Source organism: Mercenaria mercenaria, chromosome 10, assembly GCF_021730395.1.
Source record: "Mercenaria mercenaria strain notata chromosome 10, MADL_Memer_1, whole genome shotgun sequence".
Lineage (NCBI taxonomy): Eukaryota > Metazoa > Mollusca > Bivalvia > Venerida > Veneridae > Mercenaria > Mercenaria mercenaria.
This window is the reverse complement of record NC_069370.1, coordinates 28,928,247-28,952,990: the sequence shown is the minus strand read 5'-3', so window position 1 is coordinate 28,952,990 and position 24,744 is coordinate 28,928,247. Positions and strand designations below refer to the sequence as shown.

General features: G+C 37.0%; 1 protein-coding gene across 1 annotated transcript in view; it reads right to left on the bottom strand.

Moving 5' to 3' along the window:
- Positions 1–621: 621 nt before the first annotated feature.
- Positions 622–24,744, bottom strand: part of LOC123559575 (fibroblast growth factor receptor-like) — a 117,286-nt gene continuing 93,163 nt past the window's right edge. The window contains exons 15-17 of the mRNA XM_053516840.1: positions 11,556–11,667; positions 5,708–5,804; positions 622–1,641 (exon numbers count right to left, since the gene is read on the bottom strand). Coding sequence (XP_053372815.1) covers positions 1,464–1,641; positions 5,708–5,804; positions 11,556–11,667 — 387 coding nt within the window. The 3' untranslated portion in view covers positions 622–1,463. The remainder of the gene's footprint in view (positions 1,642–5,707; positions 5,805–11,555; positions 11,668–24,744) is intronic.

The following is a 24,744-nucleotide window of genomic DNA, read 5'->3' as shown; positions in this document are numbered from 1 at the left end:
AATATTCCTTATACACCCTTTCCTCTATTAGAATTTATCTTATTTTGTTGGATTTAACGTCGCACCAACACAAATATAGGTCATATGGTGACTTTCCAGCTTTGGCGTGGAGGAAGACCCCAGGTGCCCCTCCGTGCAATATTTCATCACGAGGGGACACCTGGGTAGAACCATCGGCCTTCCTAAGCCAGCTGGATGGCTTCCTCACATGAAGAATTGAACGCCCCGAGGGAGGCTTGAACCCACACTGATGAGGGGCAAGTGATTTGAAGTCAGCGACCTTAACCACTCGGCCACGGAGGCCGCCCCTCCCCTATTAGAAAGTTTAACCTTTTTTCTGATGGTGGGTTTCACAACTCAATGAAAAGAATGTAATAAATCAAATTTAAATGCTATTTCTTAACAGGATGGTACATTTTAAGTTGAGGACATCAATTTTTTGTTCCTTCACATTCTGAAAAATATTTCCTATTTTCATTTACCACAGAAGATGCATGTTAAACATTTATAAACTATAGTACACATTTCCATGAAAGGTAACCCTGTAACAAAACAAACAGTTTCAGTATAAAGTCAGTTTTAACTAATATAATATATAATTATCTGATTCTGCCATGTTAACATATACAGGATGTTCTATATGATCTTAACAAAGTTTGTTCACAAAAATTTATCACGAAATGGATAATTAAAACTTTCTAAAAATTACTAATATTTTATAGTTAACAAATATATTTTTAAGATATAGAATTATACAAAATGTAGATATTCATTTTAAATAAGACCTCAAATTGCTAAATAGTTTTCAACAAGAGGTGCTTTTGAGAAAAGCACATGTCTCCCACAACTGCCTTATCATCTGAATAGTAAGTCTGTCTTTGTATACTGTTTGCAGCCTATTGGTATTCACATGTTGGTGTAACCGGTCTACAACTCTGTATCGGTAATTACAGTACAACCTCTCCAGAGCAGCCCTCTCTTAAGCAAAAACCTCTCTATAACAACATCATCCAAATTTCCCTAAGCTGAAATATACTATCAAATTTACCTTAACAACAACCTCTACATAACAGGCAATACTGGTATCTCCCAAAGGGTGTTGCTCTATAGAGGTTGCACTGTATGTTCAAGGGCCATAATTACGAAGTGCCTGGGCTGACTTGGCTAGCTATCAAACTTGGCTGAGGACTTATTAGCAAACACATTTTGTTCAAGTTTGGTGAAGAAAGGATGAGAAATGTTCGAATTAGAGTGTGGACAAGCTTTGTGACAGACAGACACACACACACAGACAGGAGTAAATCAACATGTCTCCCAAACCTCTGTGTGGTGGGAGACATAATTAATGAGCTCTTAAACAGTATTAAAACACTAAATGGACTTTAAACATGCATATTAGTTCTACACAAGTATTCAACTCTGGATTTCTGTTTATGAGACAGTAACAATGTGCTCAGATTTCTTCAAGCTACGATATCCATGTTGTCAATGATGTCAGCGCTCCGCAAGCCTTCTGGTAACTTATCAATGTTGATATGTGTGTCTGCATGCTGGGACAAGTGATGTAAGTTCTGCATGATGTCACCGAAACACGGTCGATTCTCTGGATTCTCTGCCCAACACATCAACATCAGATTATATCTGAAATATCAAATAGGTATTTTATAAGCACAATACTTATATTATTATACAGAGGAAAGTCTAATGGTTTGCAGCTAAATTAACAGAACTTGCAACATATTTTCATGAAACAAGAGGACCATGATGGTCCTGAATCACTCACCTCTTCCCACATGACCCAGTTTTGAGTATGACGTCGTTTTTTCTATTATTTGACATAGTGACCTAGTTTTGAACTTGACCTAGGTATTATCAAGATAAAAATTCTGACCAATTTTCATGAAGGTCCATTGAAAAATATGGTCTCTAAAGAGGTCACAAGGTTTTTCTATTATTTGACCTATTGACCTAGTTTTCGAAGGTACGTGACCCTGTTTTGAACTTTACCTAGATATCATCAAGGTGAACATTCTCACCAATTTTCATGAAGATCTCATGAAAAATATGGCCTCTAGAGAGGTCACAAGGTTTTTCTATTTTTATACCTACTGGCCTAGTTTTTGACCACACTTGACCCAGTTTCGAAAGTGACCTAGATATCATCAAGGTGAACATTCAGATCAATTTCATGAAGATCCATTGAAAAATATGGCCTCTAGAGAGGTCAAAGATTTTAATAATTTTAGACCTACTGACCTAGTTTTTTTACCGCAGTTGACCCAGTTTCAAACATGACCTAGATATCATCAAGATGAACATTCAGACCAACTTTCATACAGATCCCATGAAAAGTATGGCCTCTAGAGAGGTCACAAGGCTTTTTTTTTTATTATTTGACCTACTGACCTAGTTTTTTAAGGCATGTGACCCAGTTTCAAACTTGACCTAGATATCATCAAGGTGAACATTCTGACTATTTTCATGAAGATCCATTCACAAGTATGGCCTCTAGAGAGGTCACAAGGTTTTTCTATTTTAGACATACTGACCTTGTTTTTGACCACAGTTGACCCAGTTTCAAACTTGACCTAGATATCATCAAGATGAACATTCAGACCAATTTTCATACAGATCCCATGAAAAATATGGCCTTTAGAGAGGTCACAAGGTTTTTCTATTATTTCACCTACTGACCTAGTTTTTTGAAGGCATGTGACCCACTTGCGAACCTGACCTAGATATCATCAAAATGAACATTTAGACCAACTTCCATACAGATCCCATGAAAAATATGGCCTCTTGAGAGGTCACAAGGTTTTTCTATTATTTGACCTACTGACCTAGTTTTTGATTGCACGTGACCCAATTTCGAACCTGACCTAGATATCATCAAGATGAACATTCTAACCAATTTTCATGAAGATCTCCTGAAATATATGGCCTCTAGAGAGATCACAATGTTTTTCTATTTTTAGACCTACCGACCTAGTTTTTGACCGCACGTGACCCAGTTTCGAACTTGACCTAGATATCATCAAGATGAATACTCAGACCAACTTTCATACAGATCCCATGAAAAATATGGCCTTTAGAGAGGTCACAAGGTTTTTCTATTATTTGACCTACTGACCTAGTTTTTGACGACACGTGACCCAGTTTCGAACTTGACCTAGATATCATCAAGGTGAACATTCTCACCAATTTTCATGAAGATCTTGTGAAATATTTGGTCTCTAGAGAGGTCACAAGGTTTTTCTATTTTTAGACCTACTGACCTAGTTTTTGACGGCACGTGACCCAGTTTCGAACTTGACCTAGATATCATCAAGATGAACATTCTGACCAATTTTCATAAAGATCCCATGAAAAATGTGACCTCTAGAGTGGTCACAAGCAAAAGTTTACGGACGCACGCACGGGTGGACGACGGACACCGCGCGATCACAAAAGCTCACCTTGTCACTTTGTGACAGGTGAGCTAAAAATAAAACAGACTTCAATCAAGGATATCACTGTAATACAGGAAGGGCTCAAACTGATTTCAAACCATTCTAGGATCCAGGTTATAAAATAGAGTGACCATTCTCAAAATGCAAGTCTCTATTTGGTTGTTTAGAGAACAGTTTTGAAACTGATCAATGACAATGATCTCAATCTTAGTTTCATAACTCTGGGGCCAGATACATGGAGTTTCTCAAATCCAAATTTTAATGTATGAAAAAGACTTTTTAAACTGAAAATAAGATATAACTAGAACTGTCACAGGAGTCACTTATACCCTCACAATACAGTTTTGTCACAGAAGAATGGCAACTATAAGAAATTTTAAAAATACTTAGAATTATATAAAAACGTAAAAAAAACTTAATACTTAAAAATTTTTTTTACTCATCTTTGGAGTACTTTATCCTGGGCTTCCACGGCACATATAAGTAATACTAGTGCCGTAAAAACTTGAATATATGACGCAGTTTTTTAACGATTTTTTTCATTTTCTCAAAGGGGTGCATCATATGTACCAAGGTAGAGCTTCAAACATTTTTTCCCAGCTTGAAAACCCGAAAATATCAGCGAAAATCGGACAATTTTGTTCAACTGTCATGTGTTTACATTTTGGGCCGTGCTTTTTTAACCTCCTCTTGAAGAGCTTTTTATTTGGTGGGTCTAAAAACACGTACGGAACGGAACCTCTAATGATATATGGCAAAGTTGATTTTATTGGTGAGTTTAAATTTTTTGTATTTGTGAATTTAATTAATAAGTATCGTACATATCCAGAGCACCGGATAATGTGTCATTTTAATAATTAGGCAAAATACAAAATTTCGCGGTTCCGGGTTGTAGGTGTTTGATCTTTCAAGGATGTTCAAATAAATTGCAATTAAAACAGATTGTTTGTTACTTCTTTATTTCCAGCAAATTATTACTGATCAATACATCGGCTCGTACATTGTTAAACAAACACGCTAATTAGCCGCGATTTTCTCATTTGATGTGCTTATAATTATGAGATGTTTGTTCGCACGTCAGTTAAAGTGTACTAAGGTGTTGACAGCTTGAGAAAGTTCTCAAATACTTTAGAAAGAATTTGTCTGTCAGATATTGTCACTGTTGTCTATAACCGATTATGAAGCAATTGCGATTTTCACGAGAAATCGTTTTTACGCATGCCGCTAATGGCCGATTTCGACTTTCTGACTGATTTGTCTGTCAGATATTGTCACTGTTGTCTGTAACCGATTATGCAGCAATTGCGATTTTCACAAGAAATCGTTTTTACGCATGCTGCTTATGGCCGATTTCGACTTTGTAAACAACGTTTTCTGACTAATTTTTCGGTGCGTAATATATTCCAATGTAAGCATTTTTCCCAAGATTTTGATACAAGATTGGGGGTGCGTAATATACATGCTAGCGTAATATATTCGAGCTTTTACAGTATATGTGCCCAGGATGAGGGATGAGGTAAATATAAAAATCTCTAATATTAGAGATACACTAAAAGTGAATACTAAATTGTCTTACCAACACATGTTACCACAGAAAAATGTATTTACTTTTTACATAGGACTAATAATAAAAAAGTTAGAAAAATACCTAAAATATTGAAAATCTAAAAATAGAATTTCTAAAACTAGATTAATTCTTGGAATTTAAGGGGAAGTAACTCAGTACAAAAGTTAAAAAAGGTTACTTCCCTTTGGCTCTAAGCCAATCAGAATGATATATAGTGAAAATGCATCAAAATTAACTTTAAATTCTAAGTAAAAGGGGGCATAATTCATGAAAAATTGGTGTCAGAGTTATGCACCTTGTGTCACATGATGTGGGTGATGAAGTGGAACATCTATTTTAAGTTTGAATCAAATCCATTTAGTAATAACTGAGATATAGTGAAAATACATCAAAATTAACCTTAAATTCTAAGTAAAAGGGGACATAATTCATGAAAAATTGGTGTCACAGTTATGCACCTTGTGTCACATGAAGCGGGTGATAAGGTGGAACATCTATTTTAAGTTTGCATCAAATCCATTTAGTAATAACTGAGATAATAGATTTCGCGACGGGACGGGATGGGACGCGACAAAACTGACTCCTATACAGCCCCCGACAAACATGTTTGGTGGGGGGCATAAAAAGATATGTTGATAGATGGAAAGGTAATCTGGTTGACAAAGAAATACATATACTATCTAATACATACATATCACTGCTACAGTGCGGGGGCTGTGACATTCTATATCCAGTCTGAATCTTCTCTGTTACCTCATGAGGACCCATGTCAGGATATGGTAGATGTCCTGCAATGTTTAAAGTCATATACTTGCCTGTATCTGTATTTGGTAACATTAATTAATATGTAATCATATGAAGGAGAAATCTCTAAAAAGATCCAAAGTGAAGGCTTTCCTAACAGCAAAGCACAGTATAACTTCCGATAACCGGACCCTCTGAAAACCGGAAACCTTTGAAAACCGCACGAAACTCAAGGTCCCATTTTTTTCTGTTCTTATTTCTATATATTTTTAACCTCTGAAAACCGGAACTTCCGAATTCTGAAAACCAGACGATTTTTTGAAGCATTGTTTATATTTTAAAACAAAAATTGACTTCTGAACACTGAACAGCAAAATATTTGCTGGATTAAAAGTGTCACCTGATAATCCAGAAACGCTGTCAACATGTTCTTTAGTTTATTAGCAGTGTGCGTTTATTTTGACATGCTATATAATCACAACGATCATTTGATGCAAAACTAAAGAAGGTAATTAGCGATTATTTTCATTTGTATTCAATTTATGAGAACGTGATGAATTAAATATCTTATGTGTTAAAAAGAGATATTTGAACGAAAGAAAGATAGATGTTTTAAATGATCAGTTACATTGATTAAACTATGCATTATCATAATAAATTTAATGCTGACGAACTCGGGACTCCAAAGATGGTAAAATGTAAGTGGAAATTGTTTGTGTAAATGCTATTATTAAAGTTTTGTTGTTTCTTTTTATATTTGTTATTTATGTATTTATTATCCTTAATGTTTGTAAATAACCAATTAATTATCTAATTAATTAATTAATATGAAATTGTAAAATTAAAAAGGATAAGAATCTCCTTCATCCTACGTGTAAGAAAACATAACTCTTGTGCACCAAGTCCACTTTGCCTACAAACTTTCAAACTTCTGAATTCCGGAAACTTCGAAAAATTGAACTTTTAGGCTGGTCCGGAGATTGTTCGGTTTTCGAAGTTACACTGTATATGGTTACAATATTGGTCTAAACAGACAACCTAATTCAGCTCTTGCTGTAAGATTCTGACACTAAATACAAGCGCTGTCACCGGAGACACAAGCTCAACTATTTCAATGCTGGATAGTAAAACTGGGCACATTTAAGGAAGCTGGAGCTGTCACTGAATTTAATTACTCAAATGTGAATGAAGATATTGGACAAAAGCTTAAGTCTGTGTCAAATGTAACAGTCTATGTCTAACACGTATAGAGAAGTGTATCAAAACATTAAATAAGTATAAAAGGGACATAATTCATGGAAATTTATGCAAAAGTAATGCACCAAGACATTGTGTAATATCATGTGGCTAACTAGAGCTGCTTTTGAGAAAAGCACATGTCTCCCACAACTGCCTAATCATCTGAGTAGTAACTCTGTCTTTATATACTGTTTACTCACAGAAAATATAACTTTGATAGTTTTGGAGTAAGTGTTGAAGTAAGGGGCCTATCGGGTAAGTGTTGGAGTAAGCGTGTCGGAGTAAGTGGCCTACCAGTAATTCAAGGGCCATAATTATGAAGTGCCTGGGACGATTTGGCTAGATATCGAACTTGGCCGAGAACTTATGGTCAAACACATTTTGTTCAAGTTTGGTGAAGATCGGATGAGAAATGTTCAACTTCAAGCGCGGACAAGATTTGTGACAGACAAACAGACGGACACAACATAGAGGAGTAATGTCTCCCACACCACTGTGTGGTGGGAGACATAATAATGTGGAGCAACTATTATATTTGAAGTTTTAATCAAATAAGTGAGATAGAACAGAAGGGCATCACAACTTGAACCTCAAATTCTAGTAAAAGGGTGGGGGCAGGGGGTGTATAACTCATAGCATTTTGGTGCCAGCATCATGAACATTGTGTCATATGATGTTGGTGACCATGTGGAACCACTGTTTTAAGTTTGAATAAAATCCATTTAGTAACAACAGAAGTATAGTGAAAAAGCATCAAAATTAAACTGAAATTCTAAGTAAAAAAAGAGACACAAGTCACTAAATATTTGTGCAAGAATTATGGACCTTGTGTCATATGATGAGGACGACAATATGGAAGAACTATTTTAAGTTTGAATCAAATTTATTAAGTAATAACACAAATAAAGCGAAGGTGCACCAACATTAACCTTAAATTCTAAGTAAAAAGGGGGCATAATTCAAGAAAAATTTGTGCCAGAGTTATGAACCTTGTGTCATATGATGTGGGTGATGATGTGGAACAAGTATTTTAAGTTTGAATCAAATCCATTTAGTAATAACTGAGATAGAGTGAAAGTGCACCAAAACTTTAACCTGAAATTCTAAGTAAAAAGGAGGGAAAATTCATGAAATATTGGTGTGAGAGTTACGGCCCTTATGCCATATGATGTGGGTGATGATAAGAAGTAACTATTTTAAGTTTAAAGCAAATCCATCAAGTAATTACAGAGATAAGGAGAAACAAGAGGGCCATGATGGCCCTATATCACTCACCTGTTATCATTGCACTTGAGGACAAGAAGGTCCTCAGAAAAAATATCTAAGTCCAAAGGACAGGAACAACAAAGGGAAGAAATTTAACCAAAAAGAAAAAAAACTTCTTACAAGGTACAGATATGTCAAAATACACCTAAAAATTGGAGGTACCATCCATGTTGTACTACAGAAAAGTGGTCTCGGTTATTCCCTACGGCCAATAATAAAAAAGTTACTAAAAATAAGCTATTTATAGTAACGTAAAAGGGAAGTAATTAAAAAAAAAATTATTGTAAGTGAACAAAAGAAGGATCTGCAAAATAAATCTGTTGACATAAATGAAATTTCAGATCAGTATCTTCATTAGTTACGGAGATATACCCATTTTAATTTGAAATAAAGGGAGATAATTTGACATAAAATCAGTCCATAGTTATCTACCCTGATTGGCTCAGTCCAACTAATGACAATAATGAAATTTCAAATAAGTCCTATACTTACTGATATAAATCCATTTTGATTACAATCAGGGGAGTTAATCAGATATAAACTAGAAAATGCTTTTGTAAAAAAGCGCATGTCTCCCCCAATGCAAAGTCCTATAGGCAAGAAGTCAATAGGGGTCAAGAGCGAAAGTCAAAGAGACACTGATGGTTAGCTGCAATAGGGATCATTTACTTGGCATGTCCAGTCATCCCGCTAAATTTCAACACTCTTGGCCTAGTGGTTCTCAAGTCACTGTTCAGGCTCCTGTGACCTTGACCTTTGATCAAGTGACCTCAAAATAAATAGGGGTCATCTACTCTGCATGTCCAATCATCCTATTAAGTTTCAACATTGTAGGTCAAGTGGTTCTCAAGTTATTTCCAAAAAATGATTTTACATGAACAGGCCACTGTGACCTTGACCTTTAATAGACTGACCCCAAAATCAATAGGGGTCATCTACTCTGCATGTTCAATCATCCTATGAAGTTTCAACATTCTGGGTCAAGTGGTTCTCAAGTTATTGATCGGAACTGGTTATCAATGTTAAGGCCCCTGTGACCTTAACCTTTAACGGAGTGACCCCAAAAACAATAGGGGTCATTTACTCTGCATGAACAATCATCCTATGAAGTTTCAACATTCTGGGTCGAGAGGTTCTCAAGTTATTGATTATAAATGGTTTTCCATGTCCAGGCACCTGTGACCTTGACCTTTGAATGAGTGACCCCAAAATCCTTAGGGGTCTTCTACTCTTCATGATCAATCATCCTATGAAGTTTCAACATTCTGGGTCAAGTGGTTCTCAAGTTACTGACCAGAAATGGTTTTCAATGTTCAGGCCCCTGTGACCTTGACCTTTGACGGAGTGACCCCAAAATCGATAGGGGTCATCTACTGTGCATGACCAATCATCCTATGAAGTTTCAACATTCTGGGTCAGGTGGTTCTCTAGTTACTGATCGGAAATGGTTTACAATGTTCAGGCCCTTGTGACCTTGACCTTTCACGGAGTGACCCCAAAATTTATAGGGGCCATCTACTCTTCATGACCAATCATCCTATGAAGTTTCAACATTCTGGGTCAAGTGGTTCTCTAGTTATTGATCGGAACTGGTTTTCCATGTTCAGGCCCCTGTGACCTTGACCTTTGACAGAGTGACGCCAAAATCAATAGGGGTCGTCTACTCTTCATGACCAATCATCCTATGAAGTTTCAACATTCTGGGTCAAGTGGTTCTCTAGTTATTGATCGGAAATGGTTTTCAATGTTCAGGCCCCTGTGACCTTGACCTCTGACGGAGTGACCCCAAAATCAATAGGGGTCGTCTGCTCTTCATGACCAATCATCCTATGAAGTTTCAACATTCTGGGTCAAGTGGTTCTCTAGTTATTGATCGGAAATGGTTTTCAATGTTCAGGCCCCTGTGACCTTGACCTTTGACGGAGTGACCCCAAAAACAATAGGGGTCGTCTGCTGTTCATGTCCAATCATCCTATGAAGTTTCAACATTCTGGGTCAAGTGGTTCTCTAGTTATTGATCGGAAATGGTTTTCAATGTTCAGGCCCCTGTGACCTTGACCTTTGACGAAGTGACCCCAAAAACAATAGGGGTCGTCTACTCCAGCAGCCCTACAATCCTATGAAGTTTGAAGGTTCTAGGTCAAATGGTTCTCCAGTTATTGCTCGGAAATGAAGTGTGACGTACGGACGGATGGACGGACGGACAGACGGACGGACGGACAGGGCAAAAACAATATGTCTCCTGGGGGAGACATAATAACTCTGGAACCTACGATTGGATCTGATTTGTCATGGAATTCAAGATTTATTGTTGTTGAAGATATTTTGGAAGTTTGTATCAAATAAAACCATAAATGAAGTATCTATATGGCTGCAAAAGCCAAAATAGCCAATTTTGGACCTTTAAGGGGCCATAACTCTGGAACCCATGATGGAATCTGACGAGTTCAAGAAAGGAACCAAGATCTTGTGGTAATACAAGTTGTGTGCAAGTTTGGTTAAAATCAAATCAAAAATGAAGCTGCTATTGTGCAGATAAGGTCAAAATGGCTAATTTTGGCCCTTTCAGGGGCCGTAACCCTGGAACCCATTAAGGGATCTGGCCGGTTTAAAAAAGGAACCGAGATCTTATGGTGACCCAAGTTTTGTGCAAGTTGGATTAAACATAAATGAAGCTGCTATTGTGCAGACAAGGTCAAAATAGCTTATTCTGGCCCTTTCAGGGGCCATAACTCTGGAACCCATAAAGGAATTTAGCCAGTTGAAGAAAGGAACCAAGATCTTATGGTGATACAAGTTGTGTGCAAGTTTGGTTAAAATAAAATCATAAATGAAGCTGCTATTGTGCAGACAAGGTCAAAATAGCTAATTTTGGCCCTTTCAGGGGCCATAACTCTGGAACCCATAATGGGATCTGGCTAGTTTAAGAAAGGAACCGAGATCTTATGGTGATACAAGTTGTGTGCAAGTTTGGTTAAAATAAAATCATAAATGAAACCACTATTGTGCAGACAAGAAATTGTTGACGCACGCACACACAAACGGACTGACGACGGACGAAGGGTGATCACAAAAGCTCACCTTGTCACTATGCGACAGGTGAGCTAAAAAGAGAAAGTGCATATTAAAAACTTTAACCAAGGTGGGGACGCGGAAAGATGCCAACGCCAGCATGAGTAGGATAGCTCTCCATATACTTCATATAGACGAGCTAAAAACTGAAATAAATTGAACTGAATATACAGTGTATTTCACTAACTATACTCTTTAATTTTGCTATATAACCTTACCAAAATGTACAATTTCCCACAGAAGTATTCCAAATGACCAGATATCTGTTTTCACATTGAATACATTTTCAAACAAACTTTCAGGACTCATCCAACGAACTGGTGAAGAATTCTGAAACAAGTGTCAATCTACATATTATCTGCCAATTTGCTTCTAAAAATGTCATGTAAACTACAGCTATTACTGATTGCATTTAACACTATCATAATGCCACTTTGTCACAGGAAATGGGGGACCTTTCACTCAGCAATGCTTGGATCAACCTAAACACTAGATGTGTATGTCCTGGTGTACTCACTTACTGTCACTGTATGGTCATATGTTACATGTTGACATGCAGCTAAGTAAAATTTCATATTACCTTAGTTTGGATGTGGGGTGTGGTGGGGGTAGGTGAGGTAATTGATACCACAAAGCATAATTAAGAAACACAAGATAAAAGAAACTGAAATAGTACAAAAGGGCCATGATGGCCCTAAATTGCGCACCTGAGTTTCAGAGCTTAAACAGGTAAAAGGGTGTGCAATTTTGAAAGACAATTATAACAATGAATTTTTTTATTTGTTTTTTTCTTTTTATTTATGGTGGGGGTGGAGAGGGAAATGGGATGGTACAAAACTTCACATGTTAATAACAAGATCCTTGATCGCTCACCTGAGTAATATGAACTACATGTTTCAAATGTCAAACTGATGCTAAAATATTAAGAAAGTAGGTCAGTAGGTCACATTCATGGTCACTGAAAGTCAGTTTTAAGATCGGTGTGCAAAACTGTATCTGTCATCCAAATTTCAAGGCTCTATCTTATAAAACAAACAAGAGGGTCATAATGGCCCTATATCGCTCACCTGTTATCATTGCACTTAAGGACAAGAAGCTATTTATAGTAACATAAAAGGGAAGAACCGTATTTTACCTAAGTCTTGGGACACCCTAAATCTTGGGACACCCCTAAAATGTGGAAAAATAATTATTTTTCTTGACCCTAAGTTTTTGGACATGTATTTTCTCAGCGTATTTTTCGTCTCTAAGTGTTGGGACTATGGTTGTGTACTGATTCAAGATGTAACCCAAATACCGTTATTATACATTTTATGGTGTTGTATCGATCAAAATATCAAATAATTATAAGAACCAAAGACTATTTTTTTTAACATTTTCGTGTCAAGTTTTTACTAGTAAAGTGTTTTTTTTTGCTGTAGCCAGGAAGTCCATTTTCCGTTATTTATTTATTTTTATTTACCACTGACTGGAATTTACCCGCGAATCATACAGATATTAAAACGCCATGCCGGTAATTTTCCATTCCATGAGCAAGTGCGACCTATCGAAATGTCTAACTTACAAAGCCGTTACTTTTGTTCATTGACACGTATACAAAAAACGCGCGTCACGCATTCATTTTTTGATTTTATTGCTTCAGATTTTCAACACCGATTGAGAAGTAGTATAGTTTGAATTCTATAATGATTTTAAAAAGGTATCGACAGAAATGTTGGCAAAATTCTATAACAAGAGCTGTCCGTAAGACAGCCAAGCTCGACTATTCAAAATATTGTCCCAGAGGCAGGAAAATATTACCTAAAAAGGTTAAATATCAAAAGAGTTTTAAGTTCAAAAGGGGGAATAATTTGACCAAAATGTATATCAATTATGGGACTTGCTGCTATCAACTATTTTTATAACCCCTAAGGCACATGTGAAGTTTCAATTCAATATCTGCATTAGTTTTGGAGATAGAAACTCGCATGTAAAACTTTAACCAGAATTTTCAAAGTCCAAAAGGGGGCATAATTTGCCCAAAATACATGCCAGAGTTATGGAACTTGATCCAGTGAAGTTAGTAATTGATCTAGAAATAGAAAAAATAAGTTTCAAATCTATATGCCTTTTAGAAATAGCTGTATGTACTTGCTTGCAAAACTTTAACCAGAATTTGCTAAGTCCAAAAGGGGGCATAATTTGGCCAAAATGAAGGTCAGAGTTATGGGACTTGCTGCTATCAACTTGTTTTATAACCCCGAAGACACATGTGAAGTTTCAAATCAATATCTGCATTAGTTTTGGAGATAATAACTTGCATGTAAAACTTTAACCAAAATTTTCTAAGTCTAAAAGGGGGCATAATTTGCTCAAAAAACATGTCAGAGTTATGGAACTTGACCCAGTAAGGTTGGTAATTGATCTAGAAAAAGAAAAAATAAGTTTCAAATCTATATGCCTTTTAGAAATAGCTGTATGTACTTGCACGCAAAACTTTAACCAGAATTTTCTAAGTCCAAAAGGGGGCATAATTTGGCCAAAATGAAGGTCAGAGTTATGGGACTTGCTGCTATCAACTAGTTTTATAACCCGGAAGACACATGTGAAGTTTCAAATCAATATCTGCATTAGTTTTGGAGATAATAACTTGCATGTAAAACTTTAACCAAATTTTTCTGAGTCTAAAAGGGGGCATAATTTGCTCAAAATACATGTCAGAGTTATGGGTCTTGACCCAGTGAGGTTGGTAATTGATCTAGAAAAAGAAAAAATAAGTTTCAAATCTATATGCCTTTTAGAAATAGCTGTATGTACTTGCACGCAAAACTTTAACCAGAATTTTCTAAGTCCAAAAGGGGGCATAATTTGGCCAAAATGAAAGTCAGAGTTATGGGACTTGCTGCTATCAACTAGTTTTATAACCCCGAAGACACATGTGAAGTTTCAAATCAATATCTGCATTAGTTTTGGAGATAGTAACTTGCATGTAAAACTTTAACCAAAATTTTCTAAGTCTAAAAGGGGGCATAATTAGCTCAAAATACATGTCAGAGTTATGGGACTTGACCCAGAGAGGTTGGTAATTGACCTAGAAAAAGAAAAAATAAGTTTCAAAGCTATATGCCTTTAACTGATGGCTGTATGTACTTGCATGCAAAAACTTAACCAAGATGTGACGCCGACGCCGACGCCAGGGTGAGTAGAATAGCTAGACTATTCTTCGAATAGTCGAGCTAAAAACGGTCGAATTTTCATAAAATTACTTGCAAAATTCCTAAATACTTATTCCTTTCTAAAAGTAAATAAATGATACAAACTATGGGCATAAAATTCAGACTTTTGACCAGAAAGTACAAAAAACAGAATAGAAAAATCTTAAATAATGAAAAGGCGGCAGCAATTTAAAAATATGAAGTAAAACGATTTTTGGCAAACAGATTTCTGTTACGTGACCTCGTGAACATAAATAGAAAATGCGGTTAAAAAACAAAAACAATAATGATGTTGTTGCGTATTTTTAATAAGTTTTGAATGAATCTTTGTACATGTACATGTATTTTTTGACACGACACTTTATAATAAGATATTCTTCTCAAACCATTTTGTAATTTCCTTGAGGGCAAATAGGTCACAGAGGTAAGATATCCGCTATTATAGTTTGACACGTTTACCTGTCAGTTTATACGGGATATTGCACATTCGCTTTAACAAATTAAAAAGAAGCTTTTTTTATTGATTGTTACATAACTAGATCTACTTCTCAGCACTTAAGAACCGAGGCGGTACGATCAAACAGTGATGTGCAACATGGCGCGAAAACATAACGTAATGCCATGAAAATCTCGGGGAAACTATACCGCTTTGATCTCCACTTCTAATGTCATGATACCAACACACTTCTTTTAGCTCTTTGAGGGAGTGTTAATTGATGATGAAAACAAGGCCACTTACTTTGTTTATCAACAGAATAATTACCGATAATCGTTGTTTTTTCTTCCCTTTCAACATGGGTGGGTGGGGATGTTACCCGATGATGATTATTGTGTCCATATTTTTGGAACACTTTTCAAAATAATTATTTTTCGGGAAGTAAGTCTTGGGACAGTGAAAAAAATAATTATTTTATGCTGTCCCAAGACTTAGGTAAAATACGGTAATATTATTGCAAGTGAACAAAAGAAGGATCTGCCAAACAAGAGGGCCATGATGGCCCTATATTGCTCACCTGTTATCATTGCACTTGAGGACAAGAAGGTCCTCAGAAAAATATCTAAGTCCAAAGGACAGGAACAACAAAGGGAAGAAATTTAACCAAAAAGAAAAAAATTTTTTATACAGGTGCAGATATGTCAAAATACACCTAAAAATTGGAGGTACCATCCATGTTGTACCACAGAAAAGTGGTCTCGGTTTTTCCCTATGGCCAATAATAAAAAAGTTACTAAAAATAAGCTATTTATAGTAACGTAAAAGGGAAGTAATTAAAAAGAAAATTATTGTAAGTGAACAAACGATGGATCTGCCAAATAAATCTATTGACATAAATGAAATTTCAGATCAGTATCTTCATTAGTTACAGAGATACATTGTATACCCATTTTAATTTGAAATGAAGGGAGGTAATTTGACATAAAATCAGTCCATAGTTATCTACCCTGATTGGCTCAGTCCAACTAATGACAATAATGAAATAAGTCCTATAAGTACTTACTGATATAAATCCATTTTGATTACAATCAGGGGATGTAATCAGATACAAAATAACTCTGGAACCTATGATTGGATCTGATTTGTCATGGAATCCAAGATTTATTGTTGTTGAAGATATTTTGGAAGTTTGTATCAAATAAAACCATAAATGAAGTCTCTATATGGCTGCAAAAGCCAAAATAGCCAATTTTAGACCTTTAAGGGGCCATAACTCTGGAACCCATGATGGAATCTGGCCAGTTCAACAAAGATCTTGTGGTGATACAAGTTGTGTGCAAGTTTGGTTAAAATCAAATCATAAATGAAGCTGCTATTGTGCAGACAAGGTCAAAATAGCTAATTTTGGCCCTTTCAGGAGCCATAACTCTGAAACCCATTATGGGATCTGGCCAGTTCAACAAAGGAACTGAGATCTTATGGTGACACAAGTTTTGTGCAAGTTTGATTAAATTCAAATCATAAATGAAGCTGCTATTGTTCAGACTAGGTCAAAATAGCTAATTCTGGCCCTTTCAGGGGCCATCACTCTAGAACCCATAAAGGAATCTGGCAAGTTCAAGAAAGGAACCAAGATCTTATGGTGATACAAGTTGTGTGCAAGTTTAGTTAAAATCAAATCATAAATGAAGCTGCCCTTGTGCAGACAAGGTCAAAATAGCTAATTTTGGCCCTTTCAGAAGCCATAACTCTGAAACCCATTATGGGATCTGGCCAGTTCAACAAAGGAACTGAGATCTTATGGCGACACAAGTTTTTTGCAAGTTTGATTAAATTCAAATCATAAATGAAGCTGCTATTGTTCAGACTAGGTCAAAATAGCTAATTCTGGCCCTTTCAGGGGCCATCACTCTAGAACCCATAAAGGAATCTGGCAAGTTCAAGAAAGGAACCAAGATCTTATGGTGATACAAGTTGTGTGCAAGTTTGGTAAAAATCAAATCATAAATAAAGCTGCTATTTTGCAGACAAGGTCAAAATAGCTAATTTTGGCCCTTTCAGGGGCCATAACTCTGGAACCAATAATGGAATCTAGCCAGTTCAAGAAAGGAAATGAGATCTTATGGTGATACAAGTTGTGTGCAAGTTTGGTTAAAATAAAATCACAAATGAAACCACTATTGTGCAGACAAGAAATTGTTGACGCACACATGCACACAAATTTTGGCCCTTTAAGGGGCAATAACTGTAGAACCCATGATGGGATCTTGCCAGTTTTCAAAAGGAACCCAGATATTATGCCAATACAAGTTTTGTACAAGTTTGATTAAAATTGCTTGCAAAATGTGGTCTCTATCATGTTCACAAGAAATTGTGGACGGACGGACGAAGGGTGATCACAAAAGCTCACCCTGTCACTATGTGACAGGTGAGCTAAAACGTAGGTCAGTAGGTCTAGGTCAAAGTCAAGTGAACCCTAATTACTTGGGTTATCAGGTTATTATAATAAAACTGTGTAGGAAATATGATCAGAAAATTTTAAGGTATTTTTTCCTATATAACTGATATAACAAGAGCTCGTTGAACACGAAATGCCCCCCTTGATGCATTTAGTAATTGCACAAGGAACAGAAATTATATGCTCACTGTAAACAAAAGTTCTACCATTCTGGTTTAATCTGACCTTGATCTTTAACCTAACAAGAGATTACAAAGTGATCTTGGTGCCATCCACTGAGCCATTTTTGAATGTTCCAAATTCTTATGTCAAGGTTCATCTTGCCACTCAAAACCATACATGTGGTCAAAATTTAAATGTTGTAGGTTATTGACAAGAAGTTTTTAAAAGCTTTTCCCTTTATAAGTCTATATGAACCATGTGACCCCCAGGGCGGGGCCATATTTGACCCTAGGGGGATAATTTGAACAAACGTGGTAGAGTATCACTAGATGATGCTACATTACAAATATCAAAGCCCTAGTCTTTGTGGTTTGAACAAGAAGATTTTCAAAGTTTTTCCCTATATAAGTCTATGTAAACCATGTGACCCCCAGGGCGGGGCCAAATTTGACCCTAGGGGGATAATTTGAACAATCTTAGTAGAAGCCCACTAGATGATGTCACATAAAAAATATCAAAGCCCTTGGCCCTGTGGTTTTGGACAAGAGGTTTTTCAAAGATTTTTTCTATATAAGTCTATATAAACCATGTGACCCCCAGGGCGGGGCCATATTAGACCCCAGGCCAATAATTTGAATCATCTTGGTAGAGGACCACTAGATGATGCTTCATACTAAATATAAAAGCCCTAGGCTCTGTGGTTTTAGACAAGAAGATCAGAAACCGTTTTAACTGTTCCTGGCCAATGTGACCTTGACCTTTGACCTAATGACCTCAAAATCAATAGGGGTCATCTGCTGGCCATGACCAACCTCCCTATCAACTTTTGTGACCCTAGGCCTATGCGTTCTTGAGTTATCATCCGGAAACTGTTTAACTGTTCAGGGTCACTGTGACCTTGACCTTTAATATATTGACCTCAAAATCAAAAGGGGTCATCTGCTGGTCATGACCAACCTCCCTATCAACTTTCATGATCCTAGGCCCAAGCGTTCTTGAGTTATCATCCGGAAACCGTTTTACTATTCAGGGTCACTGTGACCTTGACCTTTGACATATAGACCTCAAAATCAATAGGGGTCATCTGCTGGTGATGACCAACCTCCCTATCAACTTTCATGATCCTAGGCCCAAGCGTTCTTGAGTTATCATCCGGAAACGGATTGGTCTACATTCCGACCGACCGACAGACCAACCGACATCTGCAAAACAATATACCCCACCTTCTTTGAAGGGGGGCATAAAAAGTGACCCCCCGGGGCAGGGCCTCTTTTCACCCCAGAGGTATTATTTGAATATTCTTTTTAGAGAACCACTAGGCAATGCTACATACCAAATATCAAAGGCCTAGGCCTTGAACTTTCAGACAAGAAGATTTTTTTTTTTTTTTTTTAATTCCTATATTCCTATATAAGTCTTTGTAAAACTTGAGACCCCCGGGATGGGGCCACTTTTCACCCCAGGGGTAATAGTTTGAACAATCTTGGTAGACCCCATAAGACAATGCTACATACCAAATATCAAAGGCCTAGGTCTTGCGGTTTCAGACAAGAAGATTTTTAAAGTTTTTTTCCTGCATAAGTCTAAATAAAATTGGGACCCCCTGGGCGGGGCCTCTTTCCATCCGAGGGTAATAATTCTTGGAAGAGGACTACCAGGCAATGCTACATACCAAATATCAAAAGCCTAGGTCTTGTGGTTTAAGACAAGAAGATTTTTAAAGTTTTTTCCTATACAAGTCTATGTAAAACTTGGGACCCCTGGGGTGGGGCCTCTTTTCATCCCAGGGGCATAATTTGAAAAAATCTTGGTAGAGGACCACTAGATGATGTCATAAACCAAATATCAAAGCCTTAGGCCCTGTGGTTTTTGACAAGAAGATTTTCAAAGTTTTTCTCCATATAAGTCTATGTAAACCATGTGACCCCCAGAGCAGGGCCATATTTGACCCTAAGGGGATAATTTGAACAATCTTGGTAGAGGACCACTAGATGATGCTACATACCAAAATCAAAGCCCTAGGACCTGTGGTTTTGGACAAGAAGATTTTCAGTTTTCCCTATATAAGTCTATATAAACCATGTGACCCCCAGGGCGGGGCCATATTTGACCCTAGGGGGATAATTTGAACAATCTTGGACAGATGCCTAATGGTGAGCGATCACAATAGCTCACCCTGAGCCTTTGGCTCAGGTGAGCTAAAAACGCAACTGACTGGTGGTCGAGTTGTTGGATTCACTCATCATTGATTAAAGGGCATAAGTTCAAGTCCCGGAACCGACCATGCCTCTTTAGTTAAAAAAAAGTCGGTAATTTCTTACGGAATATGTGAGTCTAACTAGTTTGATGCGATCCTAGGAAACAGTCACTGAGAAGAAATTGTCATCGCTGCCGATTTGGGTTTAAATGCTGATTTTGTTGCGAATATAAATTCAAATAAAACTTACATGTATCAAAAGGGGGCTTCAATTTCTCATTAATTTATGTAAAAATTATCATAATTCCCAACAAGAGGGCCATGATGGCCCTATATCGCTCACCTGTTATCATTGCACTTGAGGACAAGAAGGTCCTCAGAAAAAATATCAAAGTCCAAAGGACAGGAACAACAAAGGGAAGAAATTTAACCAAAAAGAAAAAAAAATTCTTACAAGGTATAGATATGTCAAAATACACCTAAAAATTGGAGGTACCATCCATGTTGTACCACAGAAAAGTGGTCGCGGTTTTTCCCTACGGCCAATAATAAAAAAGTTACTAAAAATAAGCTATTTATAGTAACATAAAAGGGAAGTAATTAAAAAAAAATAAATATTGTAAGTGAACAAAAGAAGGATCTGCCAAATAAATCTGTTGACATAAATGAAATTTCAGATCAGTATCTTCATTAGTTATGGAGATATACCCATTCTAATTTGAAACAAAGGGAGGTAATTTGACATAAAATCAGTCCATAGTTATCTACCCTGATTGTCTAAGTCCAACTAATAACAACTAGAGCTATCACTAAAGGTGATGAATGTACCCCCCGCATGCACTGACACAGTACATTGCAATTTGACACACACAAGATTGCATAATTATGTGGACTGTATGTATACAGTATAGTAACAAAAAAAAAAACAAAGTCCCATAACTATGCAGAATATTTATCTAAAAGAATGTAACATGCACCATGCACAACTAGGGTTGGTACTGATCACTTGTGTGAAGTTTCATTAAATTGTGTGTAAGGGTTTGGTAGATTAGGCACGCACAAGATTGCATATGCAGACTATATGTACATAGTATGTTAACAAGAAACAAAGTCCCATAACTCTGCAATTTTTGTCGCTGAAAGAACCTAACATGCCCCATGCACAACTACTGTTGTTACTGATCACTTGTGTGAAGTTTCATTAAATTGTGTCAAGGGGATGAGGAGAGATGGTGCGCACAAGATTGTGTCTATGTATATAGTGTAGTAACAAAAAAAACAAAGTCCCATAACCCTGCAAATTTTTTTTCTGAAAGAACCTAACATGTCCCATGCACAACTACTGTTGTTACTGATCACTTGTGTGAAGTTTCATTAAATTGTGTCAAGGGGATGAGGAGAGATGGTGCGCACAAGATTGTGTCTATGTATATAGTATAGTAACAAAAAAACAAAGTCCCATAACTCTGCAAATTTTTTTTCTAAAAGAACCTAACATGCCCCATGCACAACTACTGTTGGTACTGATCACATGGTGAAGTTTCATTAAATTCTGTCAAGGGGATAAGGAGAGATGGTGCGCACAAGATTGCGTCTACGGACAGACAGACAGACAGACAACCTGAAACCAGTAATACCCCCCATTACAACTTTGTTGTTGGGGGGGGGGGGGGGGGGGGGGGGGGGGGGGGGGGGTACAATAAGTACTTACTGATATAAATCCATTTAGATTACAATCAGGGGAGGTAATCAGATATAAAATAACTCTGGAACCTACGATTGGATCTGATTTGTCATGGAATCCAAGATTTATTGTTGTTGAAGATATTTTGGAAGTTTGTATCAAATAAAACCATAAATGAAGTCTCTATATGGCTGCAAAAGCCAAAATAGCCAATTTTGGACCTTTAAGGGGCCATAACTCTAGAACCCATGAAGGAATCTGGCCAGTTGAAGAAAGCAAGCAAGATCTCGTGGTGATACAAGTTGTGTGCAAGTTTGGTTAAAATCAAATCATAAATGAAGCTGCTATTGTGCAGACAAGGTCAAAATAGCTAATTCTGGCCCTTTCAGGGGCCATAGCTCTTAAACCCATTATGGGATCTGACCAGATCAAGAAAGGAGCCGAGATCTTATGGTGACACAAGTTTTGTGCAAGTTTGATTAAATTCAAATCATAAATGAAGCTGCTATTGTGCAGACAAGGTCAAATAGCTAATTTTGGCCCTTTAGAGGGGCCATCTTTCTGGAACCCATAATGGAATCTCGCCAAAGAAAGGAACCAAGATCTAATGGTGATACAAGTTGTGTGCAAGTTAGGTTAAAATAAAATCAAAAACGAAGCTGCTATTGTGCAGACAAGGTCAAAATAGCTAAAATTCTGGCCCTTTCAGGGGCCACAACTCTGGAACCCATTATGGAATCTGGCCAGTTCAAGAAAGGAACCAAGATCTCGTGGTGATACAAGTTGTGTGCCAGTTTGGTAAAAATCAAATCATAAATGAAGCTGCTATTGTGCAGACAAGGTCAAAATAGCTAATTTTGGCCCTTTCAGGGGCCATAACTCTGGAACCCATAATGGGATCTGGCCAGTTCAAGAAAGGAACCGTGATCTTATGGTGATAAAAGTTGTGTGCAAGTTTGGTTAAAATAAAATCATAAATGTAACCACTATCGTGCAGATAAGGAATTGTTGACGCACGGACTGACGACGGACGAAGGGTGATCACAAAAGCTCACCTTGTCACTATGTGACAGGTGAGCTAATAAAACCATAAATGAATTCTCTATATGGCTGCAAAAGCCAAAATAGCCAATTTTTGACCTTTAAGGGGCCATAACTCTAGAACCCATGATGGAATCTGGCCAGTTCAAGAAAGGAACCAAGATCTTGTGGTAATACATGTTCTGTGCAAGTTTGGTTAAAATCAAATCATAAATGAAGCTGCTATTGTACAGACAAGGTCAAAATAGCTAATTTTGGCCCTTTCAGGGGCTATAACTCTAAAACCCATTAAGGGATCTGGCTGGTTTAAAAAAGGAACCGAGATCTTATGGTGACACAAGTTTTGTGCAAGTTTGATTAAATTCAAATCATAAATGAAGCTGCTATTGTGCAGACAAGGTCAAAATAGCTAATTCTGGCCCTTTCAGGGGCCATCACTCTGGAACCCATAAAGGAATTTCGCCAGTTGAAGAAAGGAACCAATATCTTATAGTGATACAAGTTGTGTGCAAGTTTGGTTAAACTAAAATCATAAATGAAGCTGCTATTGTGCAGACAAGGTCAAAATAGCTAATTCTGGCCCTTTCAGGGGCCATAACTCTGGAACCCATAATGAAATCTGGCTAGTTCAAGAAAGGAACCAAGATCTTATGGTGATACAAGTTGTGTGCCACTTTGGTAAAAATCAAATTAAAAATAAAGCAGATTATGCTGACAAGGTCAAAATAGATAATTTTGGCCCTCTCAGGGGCCATAACTCTGGAACCCATAATGAAATCTGGCTAGTTCAAGCAAGGAACCAAGATCTTATGGTGATACAAGTTGTGTGCCACTTTGGTAAAAATCAAATTAAAAATAAAGCAGATTATGCTGACAAGGTCAAAATAGATCATTTTGGCCCTTTCAGGGGCCATAACTCTGGAACCCATAATGGGATCTGGCCAGTTCAAGAAAGGATCCGAGATCTTATGGTGATACAAGTTGTGTGCAAGTTTGGTTAAAATAAAATCATAAATGAAACCACTATCGTGCAGACAAGAAATTGTTGACGCACGCACGGACGACGGATGATCACAAAAGCTCACCTTGTCACTATGTGACAGGTGAGCTAAAAATACAAAATATCTGGAGATTTAAACCCATGTATGTTCTTAACACAATTAACTTTACACATATATGCTTAAGCAATAAAACTAATAATGACTGTGTTCTTTAATTGATTTATTCTCAATTATTTTGGTCCTTTTAGATTGCCAGTCGCAAATATAAAACTAAACGTTGAATTATTTTGACTTGTGTGAGTTTATAACTGGTTCTTTTGAACAAAGAACGGCTTGTAAATAACTGAAATAGTGTTTAAACGACTTCAAATAAATAGTAGATAAATACACATACACGTAAACCCCACCGAGAAAAAAGTAAAATAAACAAGAGGGCCATGATTGTCCTATATCGCTCACCTGGTTAAATGGTTGCTATGAAGATTTGCATTTAAGTTTGACCCCGACGTCATGATTTGAACAAACTTGGTAGAGATCCACTAGGCAATGCTACAAACCAAATATCTAAGCTCTAGGCCTTCTAGTTTATTTCTAGACATTTTTTGGAAGATTTTCCTATGTACAATCAAGTAACCCCAGGGGCGGGGCCAATTTGATGCTTGGGATCATGATTTGAACAAATTTTGTAGAGGTCCTCTAGGCAATGCTACATGTCAAATATCTAAACTCTAGGCCTTCTGGTTTATTTTTAGAATTTTTTTGAAGATTTTCCGATGTACAATTAAGTTACCGCTGGGGCGGGGTCAATTTTACCCCGGGGGGTCATGATTTGAACAAAGTTTGTAGAAGTCTACTAGGCAATGTTACATATCATATATCTAAGATCTAGGCCTTCTGGTTTATTTTCAGCAAATTTATGAAGATTTCCCTATGTACAATCAAGTAACCCCATGGGGCTGGGTCAATTTCACCCTGGGGGGTCAAGATTTAAACAAATTTTGTAGAGGTCCACTAGGCAATGCTATATGTCAAATATCTAAGCTCTAGGCCTTCTGGTTTATTTTTAGAAAATTTTGAAGATTTTTCTATGTACAATCAAGTAACCCCATGGGGCGGGGTTAATCTGACCCCGGGAGCCATGATTTGAACAAATTTTGTAGAAGTCTACCAGGCAATGCTACATGTCAAATATCTAAGATCTAGGCCTTCTGGTTTATTTTTAGAAAATTTTCCT